Source organism: Podarcis raffonei, chromosome 4 (assembly GCF_027172205.1).
Source record: "Podarcis raffonei isolate rPodRaf1 chromosome 4, rPodRaf1.pri, whole genome shotgun sequence".
Taxonomy (NCBI): domain Eukaryota; kingdom Metazoa; phylum Chordata; class Lepidosauria; order Squamata; family Lacertidae; genus Podarcis; species Podarcis raffonei.
Window position 1 is genome coordinate 2,615,225 of NC_070605.1, and position 11,898 is coordinate 2,627,122.

Consider the following 11,898-nt stretch of genomic DNA (forward strand, 5'->3'; position numbering starts at 1 on the left):
GATCTGCTTCGCGGGTTCGGGTCCCGTAGCTCACGGCGGAGCGAGGACCCTCAAAAATCACAGGCGCGTAGCCTGTGAACTGGAGACTCGGCGGGCACCTTTGCGCCCCCCCGACGTTGTGAAATAGCCTTTTTAAAGGCTAAGGATCAGCGGAGGGTGTGTGGAGCGGTGCTGAGAGTCGTTTTCACCCAGCCTGCGAAGCGAAGCCGCGTCGCCATTAGCGGAGAGCGCTGACTTCTTCCTGAGAATTCGGATTAAAAAAGAGCAACTTTCCGTGAGTAGGACTGAGCTTATATTAAAATTGGACGCTAAAATTAAAGAAATTGGGCACCGAGACGGACAAGCACTAAAAAGGAAGTCTGCTTTCCGTTCTGCAGCAAGATTAAAGCGAAAGGCATTTAAGCTGTAACTTTTGACAGGAGAGTTTGCGAGCTAAGAAATCCAACACCAAGTAAAGAACTCCCTCCCCAGAAGGCAGGAGGGGGGGGGAAGAAGATTGTAAAGGGATTTCCTGCCTGTTTTAAAATAAATTGAACTGTTTACCGCTGCTCCTCTACCTGGGGGTCGGACTGCTGGAGGAAAGGAACCGGTTAAGGACGGTCGCTACAAAAAGGTTAAAAAGTAACTATAATATTGACTTTGGCTACTCTCAACTTGAAACATTCTATTTAGCTACACAGTAAGTTATCTGCAGGATACTATTGATTTGGATCTTTTACAAACAAAGGGACTAGGAGGGCTTTTGCCTTTTGGAAGGTGTGGGAACAACTTGAAGTTTAAGAACTGACTTTACGCCCTCTAGAGGATTTGTGAACAGTTTCAGCAACAAGTGAATTTAAAGCCTGAGAACTTTTTCCTACTGACAGCTTAAGAGTGTGGGAATGACCTTGAGTGAAAGACTTTGTTATGGCAGATGGTAAACAGAAAGAAGATTCACAAGAAACAACTTTGAGATCTGGTAGACAATACAAAGCTGATCTTTCTATGCAAAGAAGGGCCTCTGTATCAGGGGCCTCGGGAACTGCAGCTGTCACAAAGGTAAAAGTGAAAACAATGTCTTCTGAGGAAGCGTTTGCAAAGGCATTGGGGAAAATAAATGATTCTTTAGAGGAATTAAAGAAGCAAGGTGCTGAAACAAATAAGAAAATTGAAGAAATCTCTGGGAAAATTGATTTAAATACTAAAAGTATAACTGACCTCGGGAACAAAGTGAACTCCAATGCAGAAGCAATTGGGAAATTACTGGAAGATTCATCCACAACACGAAAGATAGCTGAGGAAGCTAAGGAAATTGCTACTGCTGCCGAGGAAAAATTTCCACCGGTGTACAGGAAACTAGATGAGTATGAACTGGCACTTTCTATGCAGGATATGCAACGCAAGGAGAAGAACTTGAGGATCAGACTTGTGCCGGAAAAGGAAGGAGATAACTTGGTGGATTACTTGACAAAGGAGTTTTCTGACTTTTGGAAGCAGGAGCTGAAAGAAGAAGAGTTCAAGATAGAGAGTGCATTTAGGTTGGGAATAAGGCAGAGGAAGAATAGACCCAGAGATTGCCTGATAACTTTAAGATCCAAGGAAGAGAGAGATAAAATATTGAACCTGCACTACCAAACAACCCTTCGAATTGAAGATTTTTATATTGAGATCTTTAAAGACATTCCCAAAAGTATTTTGGATGCAAGAGGTCCTTACAAGGATTTGGTGACACTGCTGAAAAGGAACTACATACTATTCAGGTGGGAGTTTCCCCAAGGCCTGTCTTTTAAATACAAGGGGAAGAAAAGAAGAATAAAAACAGTGAGTGATAAAGACAAGTTCCTGGGAGAACACGAAGAAGACCTACAGAAAGAGACCTATCCAGGAGAAGGACACCCTTCAAGCAAGGGATCACTAGATACGGACACAGAACCACCGACAAAAGACGAACAACAACTGGGAGCTGTAGGAGGAAGCAAGTAACCCCATCATGGCTTTGCAACTTCTAACCTGGAATTGTAACGGTCTAAACAATCCCCGAAAAAGGAAAAATATATTTCATGCTCTAAAGAAAGACCAATTGGACTTGATTTGCCTACAAGAGACTCATGTGACAAGAGCACACAGAAAATTATTAATAAACAAGAGACTGGGACAAGAATTTATATCTTCAGACAGAGTAAAAAAGAGAGGAGTGGTGATCTATGCAAAGGAAAATCTGCAACCGAAACAAATCTTTAAAGATGACCAAGGAAGATATTTGGCAATTGAAATTCAATTCCAAGGAGAAAATTTTTTGATAGTGGGAATATATGCACCAAATGAAGGGAAAGCAGAATTTTTTAAGAAGTTGCATGAGACTTTAATGGACTATATGGATTACAAATTAATCATGATGGGGGACATGAATGGAGTAGTTTCAACAAATATGGACAAAGCACAAAGACAGGTTGTTACAAAAGATGGAAGACTACCAAAAACTTTTTTTGAAATGACTGACAATATGGACTTGATTGACATTTGGAGAACAAAACACCCATTAGAGAGAGAGGGAACCTTCTTTTCTGAAGCCAAAATGACATGGACTCGGATTGACCAAATTTGGGTGACTAGCAGTATGGCGTCGAATATAAAGAAAATGGAAATCTGCCCAAAAACTCTCTCCGACCATAACGCAGTAAAGATGGTGATGAAGCAAACAACAACTGGTTCCTTCAGATGGAGAATGAATGACACCTTATTTAGAGACGAGGAGATCTGTAAAAAGGCCCAAAAAACTCTGAAAGATTATTTCGAAATCAATTTAAGGACTAAAGTAGAAAAAAGAATAGTATGGGACGCAAGTAAAGCCGTGATGAGAGGGTTTTTGATACAACAAAATACATTAAAGAAAAGAAAGCAAAACGAGAGGAAAGAGAAAATTTTGGAAAAGATAAAAGAAGGGGAAAGGAAATTAAGACTGAAGCCAAAATCGCAAGAGATTTTGAGAGAAATTAAACTGTACCAAACACAATATATGGAACTGATGAATCAAGAAATAGAATGGAAAATTAAACAAATGAGACAAAAGACTTTTGAATCTGCAGATAAATGTGGCAAGTTATTGGCTTGGCAAATAAAGAAGAGACAAAAACTCAACACGGTAACAAACTTAGAAGTGGAGGGAAAGAACATATGCAACCCAGTGGAAATTAGGAACTGTTTTCAGAGCTACTTTAGACAACTGTATACACAAGGGCCGCAGAAAGAAACAGATATACAACAATTCCTCGAGAAAAATGGGCTGAAAAAGATTTCGCAGGAAAGTAAGACAATTTTGAACCAGGAGATATCAGCACAGGAAATAGAAGATGCCATTCAAAACACGACGCTGGGCAAATCACCTGGACCGGATGGATTGACTTCCAAATATTACAAAGTTTTGAAGGAAGGGCTTATACAACCTTTGAAGGAAGTCTGCAATGAAATCATTGAGGGGAGAAGGGCACCAGACACGTGGAGGGAGGCCTACATCACACTTATACCAAAGACAGAGACTGAAAAGACCCAACTTAAGAACTACCAACCCATCTCGTTACTAAATGTGGATTACAAAATTTTTGCTGATGTTTTAGCAAAGAGATTGAAAAGAGTTTTGATGGAGGAGATTCATGGGGACCAAGCGGGCTTTCTCCCGAAAAGGCATTTGTCGGATAATGTAAGGAATATAATTGACATTTTGGAGAAGCTGGAAGTGAATATAAATACTAAGGCTGTTTTGATATTTGTGGACGCCGAGAAAGCCTTTGACAATATATCTTGGAGTTTCATGTTGAAGAACCTCCGGGGGATGGGGGTAGGCCAAGGGTTTGAAAATGGTATAAGTGCAATATACTCTGAACAGAAAGCAAAATTAATTGTAAATAATGTGGTTACAGAAGAGTTCAAGATTGAAAAAGGGACACGTCAGGGGTGCCCTATCTCCCCATTACTTTTTATATCGGTCCTGGAGGTTTTGCTTAATATGATTAGGAAGGACCAGTTGGTCAAAGGGGTTCAGGTCGGAGCTAAACAATACAAATTGAGAGCATTTGCAGATGACCTAGTACTTACTTTACAAGAGCCAGAAGCTAGTACGAAAAGAGTTTTGGAAATAATTCAAGAGTTTGGTCAAATGGCAGGATTTAAATTGAATAAGTTAAAAACTAAGGTATTGGAGAAAAATTTAACACAGATTGAAAAAGAAAGGTTTCAGAATGAGACGGGGTTGACTGTGGTTAAAAAAGTGAAATACCTGGGTGTGAATATGACAGCTAAGAATGTGAATTTATTTAAAGATAATTATGAAAAAACTTGGACAGAAGTGAAAAAAGATCTGGAGATTTGGTCAAACTTGAAGCTTTCCTTGTTAGGCCGAATTGCAGTTATAAAAATGAATGTATTGCCAAGAATGTTGTTTTTGTTTCAAGCATTACAAATAATGGATAAAATGGACTGTTTCAAGAAGTGGCAGAAAGATATATCTAAATTTGTCTGGCAGGACAAGAAGCCCAGAATAAAATTTAAGATATTAACGGATTCAAAGGAAAGAGGGGGGTTTGCCCTGCCAGACTTTAAATTGTACTATGAAGCGGCAGCTTTCTGCTGGCTAAAAGATTGGCTGCTTCTTGAAAACACAGACATTTTGGATTTGGAAGGTTTTAACAATATTTTTGGGTGGCATGCATATCTGTGGTATGACAAGGTTAAAGCGCACAAAAGTTTTAAAAACCATATTGTCAGAAAAGCACTATTAAATGTCTGGGTCAGATATAAAGATTTGCTGGAAAATAAAACTCCAAGGTGGTTGTCGCCAATGGAAGCTAAGGCAGTTAAAAAGTTAAATATGGAGTCGAAATGGCCAAGATATTGGGAAATTCTGGAAAAGGAAGGGGACAAATTGAGATTGCAGAGTTTTGAAAAATTAAAAGGGAAGGTGAGAGATTGGTTGCACTATCATCAAATAAATGAAGTGTTTAAATTGGACAGTAAAATTGGCTTCCAGGTGGAAAAATCAAAATTGGAGACTGAATTGTTAGAATCCAGTACTAAGAATTTGTCAAAAATGTACAATTTGCTGCTGAAATGGAACACACAAGATGAAACGGTTAAATCAAGTATGATTAAATGGGCTCAGGACATTGGTCATAACATCTTGTTTGCTGATTGGGAAAAGTTATGGACCACCGGGATGAAATTCACGGCATGTAATGCCTTAAGAGAAAATATTATGAAAATGATCTATAGGTGGTACATAACCCCAGTCAAGCTTGCAAAGATTTACCATTTGCCTGATAATAAATGTTGGAAATGTAAAGAAAAGGAAGGCACATTCTTTCACCTCTGGTGGACGTGCCCGAAGATTAAGGCATTCTGGGAAATGATCTATAATGAACTTAAAAAGGTATTTAAATATACCTTTAATAAGAAACCAGAGGCCTTTCTCTTGGGTATTGTCGGTCAAGGGGTGTTAAAGACGGATATAACTTTCTTTATGTACGCCACAACAGCAGCTAGAATACTCATTGCGAAGTACTGGAAGACGCAAGATTTACCCACACTGGAAGAATGGCAGATGAAGGTGATGGACTACATGGGCTTGGCAGAAATGACGAGCAGAATCCGAAACCAGGGAAGAGATGCAGCGGAAGAAGAATGGAAAAAATTTAAGGACTATTTAAAGAAATATTACAAAATTAATGACAGTTAGAATGATGTTGGACTAAAGTAAATGGTTACTATTAGTAATGGTTAAGACAAGGAGAATAAGGATGATTAGCTTAAATTTATAGCAAAATAAGGGAAGATTTGCTGAACAATTGAATAGAATTTGGAATACAGAAACGGGAGGCATGAGGAAGTCGAAGAAGAAAGGTTTAAGAAATTAGGACATGAAATGGTACTTGTTTCTTGTTTTGTTTTTTGTCCATTGTTTGTTTATGTATGTTTTGTTTGTATGAATATAAAAATTGCTTAATAAAAATATTATAAAAAAAAAGATAATAATAGTAATAATAATAATAGTATTTTTATTTATACCCTGCCCATCTGGCTGGGTTATCCCAGGCACTCTGGGCTGCTTCCAACACATGTATAAACATGAAACATAAATAATAACAATCTGATCCCATATAAAAAGTACATTAACTTTAAAATGAACATCTTACACTAGTGGCCAAAATTGTGGATACCTTTTGTGAAAAGTGCATTTCTGAGGTTTGATGGCTCATAACACCACTTTTTTTGGAATAATACCATAAAATTATATAGCAATGGAAAGATAATTTAATGAAGAATTTAATGCAAGAAATTTTATGAAGGAGTATTTATTAGAACAGTAGTCATAAAGAAAAAACGTGAAACCATTGGTAACCTTTAGCTTTAATAACGGCCTTACAACGCCTTCGCATGGAGTGAACCAAGTTTTTTAGTTCTGCAGCTGTAATAATGTGACACCAAGACTGAATTATTGCCTCTATTAATTAGGCTTTATTGCTGGGTTGCTTCTGACTAAGAAGTTTCTTTAGTCGGCTCCATAGACTTTCAGTTGGGTTAAGGTCTGGGCTATTCCCAAGCCATTCAAGCAGTGGAATATTATTATCTTCAAACAACCTTTTGCACACAGCAGCAACATGACATGGAGCTGAATTCTGTTGAAATATAAAATAATTAAATAAACAAATATTTATACAAACATATGTAAATGCTTCAATATATGGGGAAAGATCACATGCAGAACGCTTCAGTTTGGGCTCAAGTATTTCATTTATGTATTTACATTTCCATTGTCAGTGTCTGAAAATGCAAAGGACCTGACTTCCTTTGTCTCCTCAGCCTGGTCCTCAGACCCTTGTCGGCATAAAGGAGTCCACAAGAAGAGTGCCCTTGCAGAGTATTTTCTGCTTTTATTCTTAAAAGTCTTTATCTGCAAAACAACCGACCAACTGTACACACATCAACACTACCAGATTTCACCAACCAACGCACACCCAACACTAACATTGACCACTCTATATATACAGGTACAATTTGGTGAAAGGTTGCATGAGTCATTGTAGGCCACTGACTCATGCTGACTTGGTTCTTTTAGCATTAAAGAAACAGTGGCCAATTTTTAGCCGTGACACCCATTAATGACACAAATTCATAACACTAGCTGGGTGTTTCACAGTCAGTGTAATGCATGTAGGATGTAAATCTTCTTTGATTCTTCTACTCCTGTATTTCATGCCATCACTACCAAGCAAGGAGATTTGGGTCTCATTGCTCCAAATAACCCTATCCTATTGTTCCGCTCTCCAGTTAACATGGGTTTAATCTTTTCAACCTTTGCTTGAGAGAGAACAATGGCTTTTTCCTTAGAATTCTAGCATTTAGACCAGTCCTTGCAATCAACTTCAGTGTAAATGATTTTACACTCATCCAAGAGCCATAAAAGTAGACAGGCGCCATTTCAACACCTCCGTACAAAACATTCCGACAGTCTGTCCTGATCTCCCCAGGCCTGCCGCTCATAAATTTTCTCAGGGGGCCCTGCTAGGCCGAACCCACACTCCAACATAGTAACAGCCATAGTCCTCCTCCCCCTGGATTCCTGCGGGCGAGCCTGCCATGATAAATCTCTTTTTATAACTGCATCACAAAGGACTTACTTTCGTTTCCCGATGCTCCCATAAGCCACGTTCTTGCATAGTAACTAATTTCCACACAGTTCTTATTTCTGCTGCTTGTGATCAGTAATTGCAACAATTCTTTTTTGGGGGGAGGGGAATTATTGGGCACTCACATAAGACAAAAAAAGAAAAGTTTTTCTCCCCCCTCCTTTTCAGTCTTGCTCCGACATACCGATCCTTTGATGAATCTTCTTCTTGATTTATTCCTCTTCTTGATTTATTATTAAGTCCAGCCTGTCGCTCCTCTTCCCAGAGATCCCTTTAGTTAGCAGTCCTTATTCCCGATCATCGCTTGAAGTATGTGCGTTTGCTTCTGTTCTGATTGTTTATTTTGAGCTCCCGCAACTAGCTGCGCAGATCAGAGACAGCGTCCAGGAGAGCTGACCCACACGAGGGCTTTTGTGCCTAGTGCCCTCACCCCCTTTCGAATCTGGGGGTGAATTATGGGCACAGCAGGCAAGGCAGCGTTCCCCATTCCCTTGGGGTAACGAGGGATAACAGCATACTCCCATAACAGCTTCTTAATTACCTTGTGTGAGCCGGAGAGATGGTATTGTTGGCCATCTTCCGATGCGCCCCCTAGCGCCCCCCCCCCCCGTGAATGAGTTTCTTATACCTCTTCAAAAATATAGAAAGGCCAGCTTTGGTTAAGTTTTCCCCAATCTTTCTTCTAATTTCTTCATAACTGTAGCCTTGTTCACTTAAAAGTATTAGTTTACATCTCTTTCTGGGTAACCAGTCAACTCTTTGTGCCATTTTTAAAATTTTATTATGTTCTGCAAACTCTCTAAATGAAAGAACACAAAAAAAACCAGCCAACTTGATAGCAATCACATAAGACACTAACAATAGTCAACCTAAGCAAGTAGTGCTTCTGCTTCCTATTTCTGGTTATTTGGCTATAATTTTTGATAGAATACAGCTAATTGAACTTTGTTGCATTATGTTCTTGCTCAAATTATTTTTCCACTGATATATGATTTTATGATATTACTCCAAAACAAGTGGTGTTATAAGCCATTAAAGCTCTGGAATACACTATTTCCAAAAAGGCTTCCACAATTTTGGCCACTACTCTATATCAAACAAAGGAACATTCAACAACTCATCAGAATCTAATAATAAATATGTTGGTTAATGACAAACAACAAAGGTAATAAACACACACTGAACTCCCTTCCGTTCTTCTTTATTCGTTCCTGAGGCTCTAATCCCTTTTTGTCTCCATTGCAGATTGTGATGAATTGGAAATTGAGAACAAAGGTGACCACAACAAAATCCCCAGAAAGGAGAAGTCACATAAAAATTTGGAGTGTGGAGAAAGCTGCAGTCAGAGCTCCCATTCCACTTCCCATCAAAGAAATCTCATTGGAAAGAAGCCCTGTCAGTGCGTTGAATGTGGAAAGAACTTCACTAATAGCTCCGATCTCACTTGCCATCAAAGAATTCATACAGGGGAGAAACCCTATAAGTGTGTGGTATGTGGAAAGAGCTTCAGTAAGAGGTACAATCTAACTTTCCATCAAAGAATTCATACAGGGGAGAAACCCTATCAGTGTGTGGAGTGTGGAAAGAGCTTCACTCATACCTCCTCTCTAACTTCCCATCAGAGAATTCATACAGGGGACAAACCCTATCAGTGTGTGGAGTGTGGAAAGAGCTTCACTAATAGCTCCGATCTCACTTACCATCAAAGAATTCATACAGGGAAGAAACCCTACCAGTGTGTGGAATGTGGAAAGAGCTTCACATGTAGCTCCTCTCTAACTTCCCATCAGAGAATTCATACAGGGGAGAAACCCTATCAGTGTGTGGTATGTGGAAAGAGCTTCACTCATAGCTCCTCTCTAAATTCCCACCAGAGAATTCATACAGGGGAGAAACCCTATCAGTGTTTGGAATGTGGAAAGAGCTTCACTTATAGCTTCTCTCTCACTTTGCATCAAAGAATTCATACAGGGGAGAAACCCTATCAGTGTGTGGTATGTGGAAAGAGCTTCACTGCTGGCTCCTCTCTCACTTCCCATCAGAGAATTCATACAGGGGACAAACCCTATCAGTGCGTGGAATGTGGAAAGATCTTCACTGTTGGCTCCTCTCTCACTTCCCATCAGAGAATTCATACAGGGGACAAACCCTATCAGTGCGTGGAATGTGGAAAGAGCTTCACATGTAGCTCCTCTCTCAGTTCCCATCAAAGAATTCATACAGGGGAGAAACCCTATCAGTGCGTGGAATGTGGAAAGAGCTTCAATCAGAGCTCCTCTCTCAGTTCCCATCAAAGAATTCATACAGGGGAGAAACCCTATCAGTGCGTGGAATGTGGAAAGAGCTTCAGTAAGAGCTCCAATCTCACTTCCCATCAAAGAATTCATACAGGGGAGAAACCCTATCAGTGCGTGGAATGTGGAAAGAGCTTCAGTAAGAGCTCCAATCTCACTTCCCATCAAAGAATTCATTCAAACGTCAGAAAAACCCTTCATTATAGACTTCCGGTTGGCTCGCCCGATTATGGCGGACAGGAGTTCTTTCGTGGAAAGGGCACCGGCGCTTCGAAGACAGGGGAGAGTCGCTAGAGCGCAGCGGCGCCCCGAAAAACCCTCAGATTGAGCGTTCTGAGGACCTGGAGTTCCTGCAGGTGCCGGGAACGACTCCCCTGCTCCCCGTAAGCTCTAAAAAAGAGGGCTGAGTGAGAGCGGGGTTGGAGACATTGGCACTATTGAAACAATTCGCTTCCTTCAAAGCGCGAAGCTCTGAGTCCTGCGATTGTGAGCGGCCAATTCCTCCAAGGGAAAAAATTTTTTTGGACTATCCCTCTTGGAAATCGTGAGTAAAACGATTTCATTTGGAATTTTGAATTGGGAAGGAAAGGGATTTAAAAACAGAGGTCAATCCCTTTCACTGAAGTAAAAACGAAAGCAGCTAACGTTACCAAAAGCCGCAACTTTAGTCTCATCTTTTAGAAACTTTCAAGTCTTTCCTATATCTCCCTTTCTAGCAGGGGGAAGGGGGGGAAAGACAAAAAACAAATTTCCCTGCAGAAGAATTAGGGATTTTTCCTGAACTGTTGTATCTTCTTTGTGGAAGCAGACCTCCCGGGTGAGGGGAGGCTAGACTCCATTGTGACGCAACAAAGGGAATGGAAGCTTTCAACTTTCGTTTTCCACTTTGGAAAAATACAAAGTAACCACAGCCGCCAGAGCTCAACAAATACCTGGAACTCTGCAACTAAGTTAAAGACTTGAAATAAACTTTTGGGACTTGTTTAAAGGAGAAAATAAAGACTTGTACTTATATTTACTAGATTGAAAGACTGTGGTGAGCAAAGACTCTTACTCTGGAGTGGGGATTTTTGCAGCTGGGAAACAGTCTGTTTATCCTATTGTCTCCCTCTTTTGACTGTAGCTGACCTGGGGGGGGGAAATAAAACTATGGTTGGGGGTGACAAAGGAGACAAGACAGAAAAGTCAGAGAGACTGGAAAGAACAAAAATTAAACCAAGAAGAGAATCTAGAACACCAACATTTGAAGAATCAGTAATGCAACTTCTTCAGGAAATTAAAACAGAAGTAAGAGGGAATCAAAAAACCATTCAAGATTTGAGGAGTGACTTTTCTGAACTGAAAGAAGACCTGAAGACAATGAGGTCCAACATTACCTCACATGAGGAAAGAATTACACAACTGGAAACAGTAAAAATTCGGGATTTAGAGACTGTCTAGCAGCAGGCGTTAAATTTGATTGCGTTTTTGGAATTAAAGGAGAAGGAGGCTCATCTGAGACTGAGGGGAGTGGTCCAGAAGGAACAGGATAACTTGAAGGGTTGGCTCATTGAGGAATTTTCAACTTACTGGGAGATCTCAAAAGAAGAATTGAATTTGTGGATTGATAAAGCATATAGATTTGGTCCTAAAAAAGATTCTAAAATCACACATGACTGTATGGTGATTTTTAAAACAAAGGAACAAAGAGACATGATACTGGGTAAAGGTAAAGGTACCCCTGCCCATACGGGCCAGTCGTGTCCGACTCTAGGGTTGTGCGCGCATCTCACTTAAGAGGCGGGAGCCGGCGCCGTCTGAAGACACTTCCGGGTCACATGGCCAGCGTGCCGAAGCTGCACTGGCGAGCCAGCACCAGCGCCGCACATGGAAACGCCGTTTACCCTTCCCGCTATAAAGCGATACCTATTTATCTACTTGCACTTAGGGGTGCTTTCGAACTGCTA

The 11,898-nt window shown here is 40.3% G+C and overlaps 1 protein-coding gene across 1 annotated transcript in view; it reads left to right on the plus strand.

Annotated features, from left to right (window-relative positions):
- LOC128412183 (zinc finger protein 850-like) overlaps window positions 1–11,648 on the plus strand; it is a 37,764-nt gene extending 26,116 nt beyond the window's left edge. Inside the window, exons 4-5 of the mRNA XM_053385042.1 lie at window positions 6,421–6,427; window positions 9,091–11,648. Of these exons, the coding sequence (XP_053241017.1) occupies window positions 6,421–6,427; window positions 9,091–10,246 (1,163 nt within the window). The 3' untranslated portion in view covers window positions 10,247–11,648. The remainder of the gene's footprint in view (window positions 1–6,420; window positions 6,428–9,090) is intronic.
- Window positions 11,649–11,898: the final 250 nt, after the last annotated feature.